The 20,795-nt window shown below is 40.2% G+C and overlaps 1 protein-coding gene across 2 annotated transcripts in view; it reads right to left on the bottom strand.

Annotated features, from left to right (window-relative positions):
- Positions 1-4,536: 4,536 nt before the first annotated feature.
- The window catches only part of LOC131071287 (NADPH-dependent aldo-keto reductase, chloroplastic), a 38,110-nt gene continuing 21,851 nt past the window's right edge, over positions 4,537-20,795 (bottom strand). For both annotated transcript variants that reach the window (XM_058007075.2, XM_058007074.2), the window contains 4 exons: positions 6,076-6,163; positions 5,696-5,971; positions 5,364-5,612; positions 4,537-4,817 (listed from right to left, as the gene is read on the bottom strand). In XM_058007075.2, coding sequence (XP_057863058.1) covers positions 4,731-4,817; positions 5,364-5,612; positions 5,696-5,971; positions 6,076-6,163 — 700 coding nt within the window. In that variant the 3' untranslated portion in view covers positions 4,537-4,730. The remainder of the gene's footprint in view (positions 4,818-5,363; positions 5,613-5,695; positions 5,972-6,075; positions 6,164-20,795) is intronic.

The following is a 20,795-nucleotide window of genomic DNA, read 5'->3' on the forward strand; positions in this document are numbered from 1 at the left end:
TGATTCAACAATGGTGGAATGAGGAACAATTTTCGAGGTCTAAGTTTTTCTACTTGGTTTCCAACCTCAAAGCCACCCACATAAAAAATCTTTTAGAATGGAACAGGGAGCTGTTCAAAGATTTTTTTGTAGAAAAGCATCGGATTGAAGTTGATATGGCATCATTGAATGAGCAAGTTCTCAGTGTGGGGATAGATCAGGAAAGCTTTGTCTTGGAAAAACATCTTCATGAATTTCATGGATATGTTGCTTAAGGAAGAAGTTTTCTAGAAGCAGAAATCTATAGGGATTTTTGGCTGGATGAAGGTGACAAAAAATCCAAGTTTTTCCATAATTCAGTTAGGCAACGAAGGGCAATAAACAAAATAACCAAAATATGCAGAGAAGATGACACTATCATAGAAGACCCAATATTGATAGTAGAAAGTATTGTTGAGTATTTTAAAGGGGTGCTAAATAATTGGGAGGGGATTGATTAATCAGCCCAAGATGCCTTCTCCAAAATATCCCTCGATTGATCAATGATGAGCAAAATCAGATGCTCAATGCAAGAATAACTAAAGAAGAAGTAGAATGTGCTTTAACCCAATTCCAAGTTGAGAAGGCGCCTAGTTCGGATGGGTTCCCGATTGGATTCTTCAAAAGATGCTACGACATTGTGGGCAATAATGTGGTGGAGGCCTTGGTTGCTGCCCAACATGCTGGAAGGTTTCTCAAAGAGATCAATAACACTTTCATAGCTCTAATACCAAAAAAAGAAAATGCATCAAAATGGGAAGATTTTTGCCCTATCTCTCTCTGCAATATGTTATATAACTTATTAGCTAAAATTATGGCCAATAGACTTAAAATGCTCTTGCCTTCCATCATCTTTGACGAGAAAACTGGTTTTGTTCCTAATCGATCAATCTTGGATGGGGTCATTATTGCACAAGAGCCGATACACTCCATATAGAGCCAAAAAAACGCCTAATATGTTCATTAAACTAGACATCAAGAAAACCTATGATAAAGTGGATTAATGCTTTCTATGGAAATGTATGATACTCTATTGTTAAGCACTGGCATTAAGAAAGAGGCTCTAGAGTTCAAGAAAATTCTCAAATTGTATGAGACGGCTTCAGGGCAAGCTGTGAGCAATGACAAGTCTAAATCTTCTTCTTCAACTTGGATCTAATAAAGGAAAGGGATATTGCCAACAGGTTGAGCTTCAAAATTGGTAAGCTTCCTTGCACCTATTTGGGTATCCCTATTGATAAGGGGATTCGCACATCTAAATTATGGGACCCTCTGAAAGAAAAAATGGAAAAAACGTTGTCATCATGGAAGGGCAAGTGGCTCTCATGGGTTGGGAGATTGGTGATGATTAAGACAATCTTATCAGCTATGTTGATTTATCTTTTGTCCTGCCTTGCCCTTTCTGTTGGGGCTAATAAGAAAATCATTCAAATCATGAGGAGGTTTTACTGGTAGGGGGTTGCAAAAAAGAAGAAAATTGCAATGATTTATTGGGATAAGATTTGCAAGTCTAAACATGATGGTGGCGTAGGGATTAGGAATTTGATGTGGCAAAATCAAGCTCTTGGAGTGAAGCTAGCCTGGAAATTATACACACATCCACACCTAAAATGGGTGAAGGTATTTCAATCAAAATATCTAGACTCAGATAACAGAGAAGTAAAATTCAGATCCTCTAATCCCCCAAAATGTTCTAGAATATGGAATTTCATCTTGAATAGTAGAAATCTTCTACTTAAACATCTTTCATGGGACATCTTTGATGGTTGGTTTGCCCTCTTTTGGGAAGACTCTTGGGGGGGGACAACCCCCTATAGATAAACTTATGGATAGTCAACCCTTTAAGGACATCTTCATTCAAAGATGGGGCAATCATCTCAGAAATTATGTAGAATTGAATGAGTCTCAATCAGTTTAGGTTGGAAATGGAAGGATATCTGTGATTGGGTCAAACTAAAGGATATACTATAAAGGAGAACCTTAGCATTTCAAAATGGTACTGACAAACTAATTTGGGTCAACTCTAAGACTGGCCAATCTAATTCCAAGGACAATTTTCAGCCAATATACAAAGAGCCTATTCTAGTCAAGGATAGCCTTCCCATTAAGCTATGTTGGGACAAACAATGCTTGCCCAAGGCTGGAGTCTTCTCTTGGGTAGATATCCAAGGAAGAATCTTGACTGCAGAGCACTTCAAGAAACTTGGTTTTGAGGGACCGTCAAGATGTGTCTTATGCAAAATGGACGAAGAGAGCTCAAGACATCTTCTTATCACCGGCCCCTTTACTGAATCCCATTGGATGTGGTTGATCAACAAGTTGGGATGGTCTATTTCTCTACCTTCAGACATCCTTCAATAAATTAGAAATTGGTCGAGCTTAATGAAGTCTAGCTTGTTTGGAAATCTATGGATTTGTAGTCCTTCCCTTATTTTGTGGGAGCTATGGAAAGAAAGAAACTATAGAATATTCAAAGACAAGGAGTTGGCACTGGACAAGTTCCTGATTAAAATTGAGGTCACCATTGTTGAAGGTGAATGGTAGAAATTTAAAATAAATAACTTTAAGACTGTATGTTTTCTAAATGGGATAATCAAATGTGCAAGAATTGGCTTGGCCTAAGGATTCCCCCTTTTTTGATAATAGGTGTAAAGGAACTCAAGAAAAAAGAAGGAACTATGTTTGGACTTTACCCAAATTAGGATGACATAAGATCAACTTTGATGGAGCTTCCTGAAGAAATCCTGGTAGGGCAGGAGCAGGATGCAACATCCACTCATGAGAAGGCAAAATTGTTGCAAAGAAAGTAGTTTGCTTGGGACATGCTACCAACAACTATGTAGAGATATATGGCCTAGTCGAAGGACAACGATCGTAGCCAACGCGTTGAGAACCATATCTATCCCTAACTAAAGTTAAAAAGTCTTCTAGATCGGGCCCTGAAATTTTGGAATCCATTCAAGACTTCACGATAAATCATATTTATCATGAAGCCAATTATCTAGCTGACAAAATAGCAAATTGGGGGTGTTGACGGGGAGAATGTGGACCCCTCTGAATTGGGTATTACTCCATCTCATAATGCCACCTTTGCAAGATGTTGAAATGGTATCACATGGGGTGTGATGGGTCTACTGTCAACGCTTCTTCCTTGCTTTCACATCATGACATCTTTGGGTCATGATGTGACTATCACATCGGGCATTTTATCAATCAGGGTTTAATCTTCAATGGTACTTAGTTGAGGCTTGTTTGTATGTGTGGCCGCTAAATCGCATCATATTTTCCCACGAGTGAAGTTATCATGAGTTGACAACTATCTCTGTGGTTTTTGGGCATGCGCCTTGATTTTTGGCTTGAAGTAGGGCGGATTGAATTTAATGAAATAGTGGTATCAAGCTTCCTAATTGAGGTGACAAGCATTTCTGTATAGCTCTTCAGCATGGAATCCACCCTGTGTCTTACTTCAAAGAAGCATCAAATGTCCTTTCTAGGAGAAATTAAACACAAAAGGTGGACTGAAATTCTCACTTCAGAAGATGATTTGGTGATTTAGGCTGTCAAGCAGATCCTCAAGGAGGAATTGATTAGGTCTGACTACCGTTATCGGGTTAACTATGATATCTCAGTGGCATTTGTGTCGATCCTATTTGTTATGGGTGAGTCGAAGCTCACAACTTTGCTGAGGGGTCTTTCACAAAGATTTTTTGGGTGATTTGAATTTGGTGGTTGGAAATGTGGACGACAATCTGATGGTCTCATTCCTGGTGGACTATCATGTTATGAGCGGACTGAGGGACATTGATGAGAGAAGGGAGCAGAAATTTAAGCGCCCTATTCTCATAGTGAGGGATATGGCAGCGTTCGAAGCCAGAAAACCTAGCATTGCAAGGAACATTGAATTTCTTTAGAAATGGCTTGGACAGAAAGCGTCTTAAGGTGGTGATTGGTGGAAGGAGTACATCATAGAAAAAGGGTATGAGTTGTGGTCCACTGAGGTTGAGGATTCAAAAGATTTGATGGGGGGTGAGACACCTAAGGAACCTTGCAGGCCCTCAAAGAAAAAGCAAGCAGTTCGTGGTTTGGGTGAGGAGTCAGCCTTGGAATCCCATGATGTTGAGAAACGCCTTCCTCCTCAAGGCGAATGTGAGTTTGTGGATCAAAGCCTCTTGGTGCAGAAGAAGAAAAAGAACTTGGGGCCCAAGCTTGATGGTCTGTCTGGAGGTGATGCCTGATACTCAGGGTTTGTTTTTTAGCCAGTTTATGCATGGATCTTGGTATATTGCCGTGCTGTTAATATACAGAAACTCGAGAATAGTGGGGTTTATACTATTGGTATCCATGGGGATAGTTGATTTTCTCAGACTTCCTCAGATCAGTTGTATAGGCAGCATTTTGTAATCTTATATAAATTTAATAAAATTTCCGCTTCAGCTGTTGCTGATCAAAATAAAATTGTAATATATAATTTATGTTTCCAATTATTACAGAAATAAACAAAATAATTATAATAAAAAATAATGGTAATAATAATAATGCATTTAATAAAAAATATAATATTTGAGCAGAACATATTTTTCAGCAGAATACATGTTTAATTCAAGACAGCTTAACAAAATGGGACTGACATTTTCTATGGTTTACAGACTTGTGATTAAATTCTTTAGTCGAACCTGTTCCATGTTTCTACTCAAACTAGAATATGAACCATGTCAAATTTCTCCGTCCCAAATTTCTTCCACACTCTTATAAGGGCTGCCTGTCTCGTGGACTAAATATTCAGAACGAACCAACCTCATCTGTAAAAATAGAAGGAAGAAATTATTAGATTGAAGTCACATGCTTTAGGCCAAAGTGGTGTGTAGATCTATCAATGTGTTACTTGTTTCAAAGATTGTTTCTATAACTAGCAAGTTCCAAAATAAATTATCCAACTCTTGTTTTATTGTGTCTTTATTTGAAATTCCATGAAACTTGTTATAATTGTAACTTCTATGTACTTAGATGCTTAATATCATTCATCTTCTACTCCATTTAAGTTGCATAGTACGCATCATATGCATATATGTATGATTTGCATTAGCTCAATTAGTTAGCAGGTCTGTTGTCATAGGCAAGAACCAGGATGGATCTTTCTAAAGACACATTCAGGCTACAGCCTGCTGATTATGGGCTTCAGTCCCACTTGCAACTAGATCTGGACAGTAACCTAAAAATGTGTGTGTGAGTATCTGTGTGCACGTACTCTGTGTGTGTTGGGGGAAAGAAGGTGTCAGGGAAGAAAGGGGGGCATGGGGGTTGTGCATATAAAACTGATACATGAGGAGGAGGATAAATCTATTTACTTGTTCAATTTGAGAAAAGTGCTCCAATAATTCTGTGGGGATTGACCACTTTAGTACTTTAAAATTTTCTCTCAGTTCATGCTCAAAGGTGCTTTTTGGAAGCACACTATAACCAGTTTGTATGCCCCAGCGAAGGGCAACCTGGGCAGGTGTCTTGCCCATTTTTTCAGCTACCTCATTGAGTACAGGGTGCTCAAGAACCTTTACTTTAATCCCTGGGGTGCCTGGAGAACCCAGTGGAGAATGTGCCTGCAGAGATCATTGTAATGTAATAAAATCAAACAAAATTTCATTCATTGCAAAGTATGAAATTTAGGCGACAAGTAACTCACAGAGATGTGAATCCCCTTGGACTTGCAAAACGAATGGAGATAATGTTGCTGCCAAACAGGATGGCATTCAACCTGATTTACAGCTGGTATCATTCTTGCATATATAAGTAAATCCTTCAACTTCTTCACAGAAAAATTGCTCACACCAATGGAACGAGCCTTTCCAGTATCAAGCAGCTTCTCCATGGCCTTCCAAGTGCTAGGAATATCAAGCGGAGCAAAATTTTTGGGAATGAATCCCTTGGTCCCCTTTTTGAGCCTGGCTGGCCCATGTATCTAGTGCAAACCAAGAGAGTTTTAATTTTGTTAGGCAACTAATGAGCTACTGCATGGCAACAAAATATTTCTATTGAAAATGAAGAAAGTAGAAGCACACAGACAAGATACAGATCCACGTAGTCAAGCTGTAGATCCTGCAATGTTCTATCCAAAGCTTGAGGAACGTCCTCGGGATCATACTCAGTGCACCTTAGAGACAGTAATGAAACAAAATTACTCTTTCGAAGAAATATTTCATATGGAGGCTTACATGCTTAAATTGTTTAAAATGGAAGTATTGTTTCACTCCCATAAAATTTCATTGAATAATTTTGCAAGTTTTGAAGAAAGTAGAAGCTTCTAGATACAAGCAGATTTTATTCATTTATGATTTAAGATAGACAAATCTTTGAATCCAACTGCAAATCTCCCAGGACAGAGATATGGTTCAGGTCCTAGCTTAGCACAGGCAACAACAATAAAGAATTAAATTACTTCATATCATGAAACAAATACTTCCTACCAAAAATGTACAAAAGGCTTTTGGGAATAGTATTATAGTTTTAGTAAACTGCAGCAGTTGCTAAATACTACCTGTTGTGACCATATCACACATCGCCCCATCAAAATGGGTACCCCTCTCTTTTGGGGTCTTGCTTTCTCTTTGCTTGGCTTTTCTCTGCGTGTTAGGTGTTTTGAGTGAGTTAGTGATGGCCTAGGTTAGGTAAGTCCTAGGGTTCTTTTTAGGGCCAAGTCTGGCCTAAGCTTGGGGAAGTCATTGTTCTATGCCTAGAATCCTGATGTGAATTTTAACAAGACCTTGCCTTAGAAAGTCGGAGAATGAGGAAGTCTTGAGAGTTTGAGTCTAGATGACTCAGGGGTATGGCTCAAGTTGTGAAGTGGCTAAGCCAAAGTTTTGTCAAGGGTATCCTGTGGAGTCTGAGTTGATGCGATGAAGCAAGTAATCGAAGTGTGGGCACGAATGACGAAGACTAGCAAGGGCAAGTTTGGAGGAATGTAATTGTGAGAGATAGATTTGAAAATTTGAGAGAGAATTTGAGCTTAAAGAAGAATTTCGCTCTTGACCCTTCCAAAGGGTCCATAGCGAATTCTCCTAAGAACCTCTCTTGGTCCTAACTTGGGCTATAACCCTTGCTTCCAGGCTTCAATTGAATGAAGAATGATCGATCCATGCCATTGGAATGAGTTGCAACAATATTGGATGAGGAATTTGAGCCAAAAAGCAGAATTTCGCTCCTAACCCTCCCAAAGGGTCCAGAGCAAAATTTCTCTTGACATCATGTACCTTCCAAAGGTACCTAAGCGAAATTGTTAAGATACCCTTTTGATCCATCATTTTGAACTAGACGCCCCTTTAAGGTGATTTGTTAGCATGTCATAGGGTGAGAGCAATGTGAATAAGGATGAAGTTTGAGTGTTCGATTGATGTCCAAGACTAATCCCTAAATTTCGCTCTTGACCCTTCCAGAGGGTCCAGAGCGAAATCCTTCAAAAGACCTAATTCTTCACTAGAGACATTGAATGGTGGTCATGCATGCCAAGGAAAAGATTCAAAAGTCAAGTCTAAAACAAACCTAAGTGAAAAGGGATGTGAATTGAGCCTAGAAGAGCAAATTTGCTCCTGACCCTTCCAAAGTGTCCAGAGCAAATTTCTTCATAAAGCATTATACTTTGCTCAAACCTTTGAACTAATTCATTCGCAAGAGTTTTTGAAGGCGAATTGACTTGATCTTGATAAGGTAAGGGTGAAAAGACAAGTCCAAGGCAAGTTGAGTGTTAATTGAATCTAGAAAAGAAAAATTCCCTCCTGACCCTCCCAAAGGGTCCAGGGCGAAATTCATCTAAGCTCCTAACCCTTCCAAAGGGTCCAGAGCGAAATCCTTAGATGGACTCTCTATTTCGCCTAATGCACTAAAAGAACCTTATTTTAAGCTAAATTGATGGCGAGTTGACTTGATCATGATAAGAGGAGGTGTGATAAGTTAAATTCAAGGCAAAGAAAGGATGAGTTGAGCCTAGGAAGAATTTCGCTCCTGACCCTCTCAAAGGGTCTAGAGTGAATTCTCCTAAAACACATATTTGTTCCTTGTTTTAATCAAAGTTTTTGTTCCTCAGGCATGATTGAGGGAGGATTGATGTATAGTTGCCTTAAGAAGTGAATTGAAGTGAAGGCAATGATGAATTGAGGCTAAATGACAAAAATCGCTCCTGGCCCTCTCAAAGGGCCCAAGGCGAATTTTCATAGGATCCTCCCTTTTGCTTCAAATTTGGACTAATGTTATGCCTTCTAGCCTTAACTCAGATGATATCATGCCTTGGAAGCAATCGAAGGGTGAGAAAGTGAAGGATTTGAATCTAAAAGAGCAAATTCGCTCTTGACCCTCTCAAAGGGTCTAGGGCAAAATTCATCTAAGCTCTTGACCCTTCCAAAGGGTCCAGAGTGAAATCCTTAGAATAGCCTAATTTCTTGCCAAAAACATTGAATGGACATCACTTTAAGGGCAAATGGGCTTGATAGAGAAGGAGGGAAGACCAAGAAGCCAGGCCTAAGAGCAAAGTTGAAGGAAATGATGAAAGGTTGAGTGCAAATAACTATTTCGCTCCTGACCCTTCCAAAGGGTACAGAGCGAAATTCTCTCAATAGGTCATGTCCTTCTAAGGGTACCAAAGCGAACTTCTTTGAAAGACTTCATACTTCGCCTAAAGAATTGAAAGAATATCATTTTGAACAAAATTGAAGACAAATCTAAGGCTAAATGAAGGAAATGGAAAATGAATTGAGCATAGGAAAATTTCGCTCCTGACCCTCTCAAAGGGTCCAGAGCGAAATTTCCTCAATAGGCCTTGTCCTTCCAAGGATACACAAACAAGTTTTCTTGTAGTTGCCTTTGAACATCAAAATTTGCGCAAGGAGACCTCCAAGATGCCTTCCTAGTAAGCCTCAAGGGTAGAACAACATGGATGAAGGTGATGTCAAAGTGTTTTAATGCTTGTCCAAGCCTCATTCCCCTAGTTCGCTCTCGTCCCTTTCAAAGGTACAAGAGCGAATTTCCTCAAAACACTTTATTCCTCACTCAAATCGCTAATCAAACCTATTTTGAGCAACTAAGGAAGCAAATTCGCCTAAAGTAAACACTTGCTAGATTCAAAATTTTAAATATTAATAATGAACAAAGTCGGCCAGCTTGGAGAAGGTGCAATAATAATTTTTTATGTATAACAAAGCCGGCTTTTTAAGGGAGAGGTGAAGGCGCCTATAAAGGAGAGTTGATCCTTGATCACTCATCATTCATTCAAGCAAATTCTTCCTTAGAGCGAATTTTAAAAAGCAGACTTGGGAGGCGAAACTTCATCAGCAGATTTCATTGCAGACCCTAAGAAGGAAGCTTATAATCTTCAGGAGACGAATTTTAGCAGCTGATTTGTAGGCGAATTTCAGAGCTTCATAGGGCAGGTCAATGCAAATTTAATAATCTTCAAACCTCCACCTAATTCTCCAAATGTACGAATTCAAGGAACAATGGGTATAAAATTCAGATTTAAGAGGGTGAATTAAGAGAATGTCGATTCTCCTAAGAAGGCTCTAACATGTTTGAGATGCAGGTCTAAGACAGCTATCTTGTGAAAGCATCGCTGGGAAGGGAGGTGAATTCAGCAGCCACTCACTATTTATCCATCTTCTCAGGTTGCTATCTTTAAAATCAAGGTTAAGGTATGTGCAATCTGATTTATTTAAGGAATTTGAATGAAGATCTGATTTAGTTCAATAAAGATTATTTTTGTAAAGTTAGGTCTTCATGATTTAGCTTGATTCATATGTGATATCAATTTGAAAATTCATAATTTTAAAGGCTTATCATTTTCATTTTCAAATTGAAGTTCATAGTATAGGCATAGCTGCTTTTTTTTAGGTCTTGATTTAATCATTTTTGTGACCTATCCCTTTAAAACCCTAACTTAAGGTATCTATATAGGTGATAAATGGCAAACCCCAGGGCAAGCGGATCCTCTACTCGGCAAGGCCTATAATGGACACCCTAGAATGCCCAAAAACTAAACCAACTGCTGATAGGAATTTAGTCAAACAGTTTGCATCCAACTCCTTATTTTTCCGTTTAATGTTTAACCCCCTTATGGCTTCGGAAATGAAATGTTTGTTTGTTTTTAAGTCTTTGCATAGATTTGAAATCACATAACATGAACTAGAAGGAAATTACAATAATATGCAACATGAAGATTGAACTACTGCTGATATGATATTATTTCCAAAATTAATAAAATCAAATACATAGCAGATTTTTCAACTCACTAAATACTCCACCATTTTTGACATAATGTTCCAACAATGACTTCCCATCTTGTGCTACAGTAACATGAATAGTGTCGTGCTACAATAACGTGAATAGTGCCGCGCTACATTGGCGTGAATAGTGTCATGCTACAGTAACGTGAATAGTGCTGCGCTACAGTGCTGCTACAGTATTAATTAGTCTTAAATCAGTCCAATATCTTCATAAAATCATCCCTTCAGAATGGCATAAGCATTGGACAAGAAGTGAAGAAGGTATGAGCAAAAACACCAAATCTGCCTGTAGCTGGAGATGCACCCAATCTGCCTGCTAATTGAAGCTGATAGCAATGGATTCCAAATGCCAAACCCCAAAGGAATGACGTCTAGAATGTCACAAGAGACGATAGACGTCCCCTAATGCCAAGAACGGATCTGCAACTCACACATTAATTTCTTCTCATATTCAACATGCTGAATGAAGCCACAAAAGCTTCCTTTTATTCTTTCTCCAAGGGTCGACCCAACTCACTTGAGCAATGTGGGATAAAAGATGTGCAATATAAAACATATTAAAATATTCACTTATGTCTCCCTTGGGTGCCCCTTTGATTTGCACACATCCCCATAAAATAAATATTAAAGTAACAGTTTAATATTTTACAATTAAATTAAATGTTACTTTAATAACACTTCAGGCATTAAAATATATTAGCAATCGGACTCCGAATAGCGCGAGTGAGCTCGTCGGAAAGCTCTCGCCGAGGAGTATCGAATCCAATCACCAAAACTAGCCTCCGTTGTGTCATGTTGACTTACTAAAAATAGTAAGTATGCCTGAAACTAAGTAAATCAACTCCGTTTTGGCCCAAACTGAAAATGACTAGGCCAAAACACTCCAGGATCCCCTTAAACCCTTTGTTAGCCCTCAGGACCATGTAGAGCTAGGCTAACGCACATACACTTGGTCAACTGCTAAAAAGGAAGATCAAAGGAGTGACGACTTGGAGACGAGGATCACGTCCAAGTGGAGCAATATTGGAGACACCAACTTAGGACACTTCAATGTGAAGAAGTTTCGAGAAGCACCCTACATCGGCAAGCCATCACCCATAGCCAAGAAGATAATTGAGAGTGGAATCATCAAGGCGGCAGGTTTCCCTCCCGCAGTCAGATGTCATGAGCTAATGATCGAATGTGCCAAGCACTATGATTTGCATTCAAGGACAATTGTGGCCAAAGATGGGACTATCCTCGCCTATCTCTCAGAGGGAGCTATAAGTGAAGCTTTTCATCTTCCAGAGTAGAGGGATATGATCTACAAGAGGCTAGAAGGAGGCAAGTCTATCTATGAAGATGATCCTGATACTTGTCTAAATTTCGTCAATAAGAATTGGTTGGTCAAGAGTAGGCCTCGCCTAAATAAGATACCTAATACCCCTCACAGAATTGATTTCCAAGAAGAATTTAGAGACTTGATAACCATGCTTAATCGAATTATAGGTGCCTCTCAAGCATTCTATTTCGACAAGTGGATGTTCTTCTTTATACAAGTGATCGTTCAAGGGAAAGGGATGTTCAATTGGGCCAGGATTATCAGTAACAACCTAGATGTGCAGTTGAGGAGGTTAGTCCCTACTAAGTCATTCCACATGAGCTCATGTGTTATTAATTCTCTAGCCAGATGTTTTGAGTATGCGGGACTACCACACAGAGGAGTTTTTGGGAAAGGGCCTAGAGAGATAAGAGTATGTGATTCTTATGGCCAATTGCATCATCCACCTAAGAATTACTACAAGCTACTCAACCATACTTTCACAATGCATATCACCAAGACACTACAAGGAGGAATTCACCAACGATTGTCTCCAGAAGCACAAGAGCTCGTGAAGAAACATGGTGCGTGGTTCATTCAATTTCCTAAATTCACCTACATTAGAATTCATGGATGTCCTTCACCTCCTTATATGTTGCCAAGGTATCCTACGGATAGAGTAGTACTACTTTAAGTGACTAGACAGTTGGCAGCTTGTGCTAAGGCATCAAGACATAAGCATGGGAATGGTATCCCTATACCTATTTCACTTGGAAATTCAATTGAAGTTTGTCCTAATTCTCAAGCAGCTGAAGATGCAGAAAAGGAGCTATCTCTCTACTCATTCACATCTTTTGCTTCAAGAGATAATTTTGATCCTAGTGGTCATATGGAAGAAACAATCAGGAAGAAGTACAAGCATGTATTTCAAGTAGAAGACTTCTAGATGAATGTTCAGGATAATGTAGAGGTACAAAGAAAGATGCACTCTCGATTATCCCTCGATCTCATTAGGAAATGTAAGATCTATAGAGTAGCAGATCAGGCACAAGACAGTGGCCGATATCTTCAATCTTCCTATGAGAAAGAAGACAAAGAAGTGAAGATCGATTGCGATGAGCAAGAGGTCGCGGACTTGAGAACATTGATGGATCCAGTCTTGAGTTATACTCGCAAATGGGTGGATGTCCAGCATCAAAAGTTGAAGGAACAAAACATAGCTATGACATTCAGCCTAGAAACAAGAACGGAAGAAGGGGAGGCGAGTGCAAGTGAGAACACTTCTCATTCTAAGGGGTCGAAGAGAAAGGAGGGACCTGAAAAAGAGAGAATCATCCAAGAAGAAACAAAAGGTGAATCCTGATCATCACTCTAGTACTTCTTCTAGACATGAAAAGTAGATAAGTCAAGGAGAGGATCAAAGAGAGAAAGTGTATGAGATAGATGAGTCTATGGAGTCAACAGTACAAAATGATAAACAAGACAAAGGAAAGACACTTCAACAATCATCAAGTCAATCTCTTCCTCTCCAAGTTTGTGATAATGATCAGCAAGAAGAAAGAAATGATGATGAAGCGACATCTCCTTTTAGAGGTGAGCGGCCATTGCCTAAGGAAGTGCAAGTAAAAGAAGGAAAATCTTCCATTCCAGATTGGCTTAGAGAAAGGCTTACACGTAATTGAAGAAGAGGAGCAAGTATTTGATTTGGAAAGTCTTCTAAGCAAGTCTCAAGAGGGGATTGAAAAGAAGAAAGCTACAAAGATATCTAAGGTGATCAGAGATGATACAGGCTCCACAAAGATACAGATAGCTACACCAGTGGTGGACAAGTATGATGATGAGATCATGGCAGAAGAATACGATTTGGAGACATTTGATCTTGGTCCACTTACCTCCGAGCAAGCCATGGAAGATGCGACTGATTCGGTGAGGGCAATCAATGAGAAGCTAAAAGAGGAGATAGAAAAGAATAAAAAAGATGGAAAGGGAGATTAATGCTTGGAGGAATTATTTTAGCCAGCTTAATGAGCCATTAGGGCGACAGGATCCAGTAGTCTCACCCTTGCAGGCACTCCCTCTCGAGTCAATAAATCAAGAAGAAAAGATGAAGAACTCAGCTCAATTCATGGATACATGGATTGATAGATCCTACATGGTAGCCAAGGAATTTGTCGGAAGAATGATGAAAAACAGTCCATAGGGCCATCCAAGTCCTTGAGATCATTCATAATCTACTGGTAACTGTCGATGCATTCACTCACACTAGAGATATTACCATCCCAGTATTGCAAGTGGTAAGGAAGACATCAAGATAGGTTTTAGCACAAGAAAAGATAGTTGATGGTGGAACTCGTAATCTCCTACAATGGTCAACCTTGCTCCAAATGAAGGAGGTTCTATTCAAGGACATCAATAGTAGGTGCAGCCGAGTTGAGGACACTATCCATCCTATTCAGATAAGGTGTTTGATGTACTATGTGCAATCCTTGATAGAAGGATAGAGATTGAAACAGATGTGGATATCCAAGAGTTGGAGGACAGGATTGATGTAGGAGCACCGGTCTAGTTCTTACCAGTTGAGCAGTTTTCAATGGAATTGTTTGAGAGCATGGCATTTTTTCATGTTTGAGTGTTTAGCATTGTGGTTTTGGGTTTATTCCCTTGTGTTCATGGTCGTTATCATGTTTGAGTTTCATAGCTTTTGGCTTTGTTTCCGGTAGTATGCAAATTTCGGTATTATCCCGGTTGGTGTGTTCTTACCAGTTAGCTTGCAATGTGTTGAGTGAAGATGATTTTAGGTTGTGGTTGATCTCTGTGACTTGCGAATCGTTTGAGGTGTTGCTTTGGGGTCTTGGCTGGTATTCCCAGAAGTCGATGCATCATTTTATGTTTTGGATTTGTTCTTGAGCTGACATGTTACTGTTACACATTTCATGAACCGGTTGGTCTTTTGGGCTGACTTGTTTAAGTTGTAATTATTTGTGGGTAGTATATATATGGAGGTTTGTGAATCATTTGAAGACAGAAGTCACAACAGAGAAGTTAGAAGATTGAAGACAAAGCCTTGAAACTGAGCAAAGATGTAGATCCGGTAGGACTGAAGCCAGAAAGATGAGGTCCGGATTAGGATAGAACCGGTAGACTGTTATCGGAAGCCGATTTGATCTGAGGATGATCTACAGATCTTGTAACTGCATTGTAAGCATTGTTTGTATTCTGGACTGCGATCCAGCATGTGGCATGTATCACTCTTCAGATTGTAATAAGATTCATTCATGTTGTTTACCGGTTATCTATTTTGTGTTGTTACTGATTGTTCTTCCTGTTGTTTCTGGCATCTTGTTACCGGTTACCAGTATGTTTTGCATGGTTTATGTGTTTAGCTGCACGGTTGGGTTGTCCTTCATTGGATTGCCCTCCTTTGACTGCGTCAAATGGTATCAGAGCTGGTTCGTGAACCTATTGTTGGACAGAGTGTTGTTTATGCACCGGTTGGTTGGAGAGAATATTGAGGCAACTTGTGGACTTGTTCAGATCGCCGAATGTGAGGCAGAGCAAGGTTTGCAAGTAGACTGCTGATCCTAGAGCTTGAGCTTGAGACAATTAGTGGGTGGAGACTTGAACAGATCGCCGATTGAGGCATGCTATAGTTTGGACCGGTAGATCGTCGTGGAGAGGCAATCGAAAGCTGTGGTTAGATCGTCGAATCCCCTGAGGCAGTTGCAAGTACCTACTCACCGATCGTTGAACCAGAGCAAGTGATGGGACTCACTTTTCAATTAACCCCGAGAGTTTGATGCAAGAGCACCGGTCTAGTTCTTACCAGTTGAGCAGTTTTTAGTGGAATTGTTTGAGAGCATGGCATTTCTTCATGTTTGAGTGTTTAGCATTGTGGTTTTGGGTTTATTCCCTTGTGTTCATGGTCGTTATCATGTTTGAGTTTCATAGCTTTTGGCTTTGTTTCCGGTAGTATGCAGATTCTGGTATTATCCCGGTTGGTGTGTTCTTACCGGTTAGCTTGCAGTGTGTTGAGTGAAGATGATTTCGGGTTGCGGTTGATCTTCGTGACTTGCGGATCATTTGAGGTGTTGCTTTGGGGTTTTGGTCGGTATTCTCGGAAGTCGGTGCATCGTTTTATGTTTTGGATTTGTTCTTGAGCCGACCTATTACCGTTACACGTTTCATGAACCGATTGGTCTTTTGGGCCGACTTGTTTAAGTTGTAATTATTTGTGGGCGGTATATATATGGAGGTTTGCGAATCATTTGAAGACAGAAGTCACAACAGAGAATTAGAAGATTGAAAACAAAGCCTTGAGACTGAGCGAAGATGTAGATCCGGCAGGATTCTGAAGCCGGAAGGCTGAGGTCCGGATTAGGATAGAACCGGTACACTATTACCGGAAGCCGATTTAATCTAAGGATGATTTGCGGATCTTGTAACTGCATTGTAAGCATTGTTTGTATCCTAAATTGCGATCTAGCATGTGGCATGTATCACTCTTCAAATTGTAATAAGATTCATTCATGTTGTTTATCGGTTATCTGTTTTGTGTTGTTACCAGTTGTTCTTCCTGTTGTTTCTGGCATCTTGTTACCGGTTACCAATATGTTTTGCATGGTTTATGTGTATAGCTACAAGGTTGGATTGTCCTTCATTGGATCTCCCTGTTGGTATAAATAAATATTCATCATGAATATTATTACACTTTACTTAAGTTAACTTAGGATAATGCATCTCTTCGTAATTTGAATATGAGACACTTAGGGAAGTGTGCACATAGGGATATAGCTTGTAGGAGAAATTCCACCTTTTGTGGTCTTATCTTGCTGTTACACTCCACATTCGGTGGGTCATCCACCTCTTGTGGAATATTATATTATTTCTCCTACCTACCCTTAGTATTTCTTACCTACCCTTGTTTCTCATTGAGCCACATGTCATGATTGTGTGCTCGTATATCCATATGGCCTTGCCTATATAAGCAGGCTCATATACATTGTATTGGTTAATCCAGTTGATCATTTGTATATTGATAAGAATATAGTTTGTTCTTGTCATTCTTTTGTCTCTCTTTTATACTTTTCATTGTGCCCTTGATCTTGGCAAAATCTCACATGGTATCAGAGCTATTGGGGCTTCATTGATTGGTTTTGGGAGACATTTTGGAAGGTTTCTATTTTCGGATCTGAGGTTCTGCGCAATTTGGAGGCATCTTAGAGCGTTTTTGACCTCACCATTGCGTCCGAGAGGCCGTTTCCATAAAAATCGAGTATAAACTCGACCTATTTTGGTGAAATTCGAATTTTGGGTGTTGGAGAAATTTTTTGCCCAATTCAGGCGTTACGGTACGGAATTTTCGGATTTCTTCAAAAAACAATTGAGGGGTCCGTACCTTCTACCCATTCAGCCTAGTCCAGAGGTGCGACTGCCATTTTGACGGTCAAATGGCCGTCACATTTAGCACAGTGTTTTGCTGACGTCAACATTTTTTGAAAATTTTAGACCCCTCTCCGTTGAGCAATTTGGATTTTGGGGTCAACTTTGGAGGCTCATAACTTGCTCAATGTTTGCTCCTTTTTAAGTGCATTTTTTTTTTATTTGGGCTAGTTTTTCGTGCTCTTCGCAGTGGTGTGGTTATTTTCTGATTTTGGTGCACGGGTTTTTCAGAATTTTCGGATTCTCTCAGCTGTACCTGTCAAATCCTCAATTTTGCAACTTCAAAGGCTTCGTTTGAGCTCATACGACCTCTTTTTCAAGACCCGTTTTTTTTTAAAGTGCATATTTTTTCGTCTACTTTCATAATCTATGATCAATTTTCAAAGATTTTGAGTGGATATTGTACTTTCAAATATTGGTCTTTTTTGGCCTATTTGGTACTTGTAATTTGCTTGGATCTTAGTTTAGAACTCTTGCATTCTTAGCTTGAGTCTCCTTTGGCCTTATTAAGGCAGTTGTAAAGTTGAAATCAAAAGTCCACTTTGCCAATTTTTGCAAGTGGCCCATTGTACACGCACTAAGTATAAAGTGTCAAATCATCATTTTTTTTCGGGGGGGGGGTCTTTGATTGAGTGAATTTGGAGGGGTGTCTTGTGTGATTCTGCCTCTCTTTCCTTGTGCTCTTTCATTTTTGTTGCAATGAGTCCTCATATTTTTCCACCTTTAACTCCACATAATTATGCATCATAGAATATTAAAGTATGGAGCAAATTAATGGAAAAAGGTCTCACGCATTACATAGATGGAACAATAGCAACAACACCTGATCCTAAGGCTGATCCTAATGCTCAGTTAGAATGGCTCACTAAAAATTGCATGGCTCTTGAAACTTTGCGTAAGTATGTCTCAAATGACCTCATTTTTCACATTGAGAAGTGTACTACAATCAAAGAGGATTGGGATATCTTTCAGAAATTGTATGGTCAAGTTGATGAAATCAGAGGTTACAAGATTGACAATGAGCTCACCAACTTGGATCCCAAGAGTTTTAATACAATCCAAGATTATGTCACCAAAGCATATGAGCTAAGAGCAAAGCTTAAGGATTGTGGAATTGACAAAAAAGATGCTCAGTTGATATTCAACTTGTTGGACAAGCTTGCACCAGAATATGCAGCATTTGTTTCAAGCTTCCAAACTCATCAATTGACAGTGGGGAGTTCCTACATTATGCCTTCATTTGATGCTTTCACAGAAATGTTGCTATTGGAACAATCTAAGTTGTTGAACATGGGGCTTCTCAAGTCTTCAAACTCCAAGGCTTTGGTGGCTAATCAAGGGAGTCAAGGCAAAGATTCTAACAACAACAAGAAGCAACCTAAGTCAAAGCCACAGCAGGAAAAAGGGCAATCATCCTTTCCATCACAAGGCAATTTTTCATCCTCTTCCAAGAAGGGGACTCAAACTAAGAAGGATAAACCAACTTGTGCATATTGCAAGAAGTATGGTCATGATGAGCATCGATGCCACACCAAGCAAGTTGATGAGTTGACAAATCTTCTTAAGAAAAACAACATCAACTTGCCATCCGCCTACACAAAGAAGGATTCATCTCCTTCCTCCTCCTCACAGTCTAAGGGAAAAGGGCAAGCATTTGTGGCTACAACAGGTTCTTCACAGCAGTCGATACTTGACTCGGGTGCCTCTTATCACATGGGTTCTACAAAAAAGCAGTTTTCCTCATTGGAGCCATCTAAGGTACCTCACATTTACATAGGTGATGATACACAAGTTGAGGTTGAAGGGAAACGTTCAGTTGGCATGGATGATGGAACATTTGAGAATGTTCTTTATGTTCCTAACTTGTCTACCAACCTTCTCTCTATCTATCAAATCACTCACTATGGGAATGGGAAAAAGATTGAGTTTACACCTAATTCAGTTGTGGTAAAGGAACTTGATGATGATGCCTTGGTAGCAGTGGGACAAGTCAATGACAACTCAAGGCTTTATTCATTCTCCCACTTTGTGCCAAGTTCTCCTTCTAGGGCCTTGCTTACTCATTCAAATTCAGAAAGTAAGCTATGGCATGAGCGGTTTGGTCACCTCAACTACCGCTATCTTCAGCAGCTCAACACTAACGACATGGTCACAGGTCTACCTCAAATCAGTTTTTCAGAGGGTGTATGTTCAGGTTGTTCCATGGGCAAGCATACCGAGGAGAAGTTTGATAAGGGGAAATCTTGGAGAGCTTTGGAAGTTCTTCAACTTGTTCACAGCGATGTAGCCGGTCCATTTCCAGCACCTTCATTTAGTAAGGCCCGCTATGTCCTCACCTTCATTGATGACTACTCCCGCTTCACTTGGGTCTACTTTCTTATTCATAAGAGTGAAGTATTTGACAAATTTCAGGACTTCAAGACTCGTGTGGAGAAGCAATCCGAGAAAGTGGTCAAGATTCTCCGCACAGATAATGGAAGGGAATATGTGAACAAAAGACTTGAGGATTTTTGTACATTTGAGGGGATTGATCTTCAGCATTCTGTTGCATACACTCCACAGCAGAACGGAGTTGCAGAGCGCAAGAATAGAACTCTCAAGGAAATGGCTAGCTGTATGATACATGCACGTTCTCTTGATCCCGCCTTTTGGGCAAAGGCTATCAATTGTGCCACACACATCCAGAATCGGGTTCCTCACAAAGCTTTGCAAGGTATTACTCCTTTTGAGGCTTGAGCTGGTAGGAAACCGATTGTGAGACATTTCAGAGTCTTTGGGTGTCCAGCATGGGCTCGCATACATCCGCAGAAACGCAAGGCATTGGAACCTCAGAGTAGGCCTTGTATATTTGTTGGATATCTTGAGGGTGTTAAGGCATATAGATTGATGGATCCTGAGACACATGAGGTGTTCATTGAGAGAAGTGTTCATTTTGAGGAAAGCTCTCCTAGCTTGGCCTCTCTACCTCCTCCACCTTCCTCCTTTGTGGATAGTGATGCTACTGATTCCGATGATGAGACTCCTTCGACTTCGACTCGCAAGGTTACACCTCCGCAAGGTCCACTTGCAGTTGAGGAGCCTCATTCTCCACCTCCATCTAGACCTCGTTGGGCTCGACAGACACTTGAGTCCGCGGGTTCTCTTGTTGGGGATCCTTCAGATACACGGAGGACTCGATCACAGCATCATAATCTTCCACATGCATTCATTGCTACCACTTCCGATCCGCAGACATTTTGGGAAGCATCAGGGGTTCCTAAGTGGGACCACGCTATGGAGGAAGAGTATAGTTCCTTGATGAGGAACAACACATGGGAGTTAGTCCCTCTCCCTAAGGGAAGAAAGATGGTTCGATGTAAGTGGATCTATCGGACCAAGTTTGCAGCGGATGGTAGTGTGGATAAGTATAAGGTTTGGCTTGTTGAGAAAGGTTTCTCTCAGGTGCCAGGTGTTGACTATACTGAGACCTTTGCGCCTATAGCCAAGATGAACTCCATTCGCTTGACACTTGCTATTGCCGCAGCTCATGGTTGGGTTGTACATCAGATGGATGTGAAGAGTGTTTTTCTTCATGGTGATCTTGATGAGGAGATTTATATGGAGCAGCCACAGGGTTTCATCCAGGATTCTTCCTTGGTTTGTAGACTACGGAAATCTCTCTATGGCCTTAAGCAAGCCCCCAGGGCTTGGTACGCCAAGATGGATTCCTTTCTTCTCTCAGTAGGGTTCACCAAGTGTTAATCCGATCTGAATGTCTACATTTTGCGACAGGATGACTC

Source organism: Cryptomeria japonica, chromosome 8 (assembly GCF_030272615.1).
Source record: "Cryptomeria japonica chromosome 8, Sugi_1.0, whole genome shotgun sequence".
In the NCBI taxonomy this organism is placed as follows: domain Eukaryota; kingdom Viridiplantae; phylum Streptophyta; class Pinopsida; order Cupressales; family Cupressaceae; genus Cryptomeria; species Cryptomeria japonica.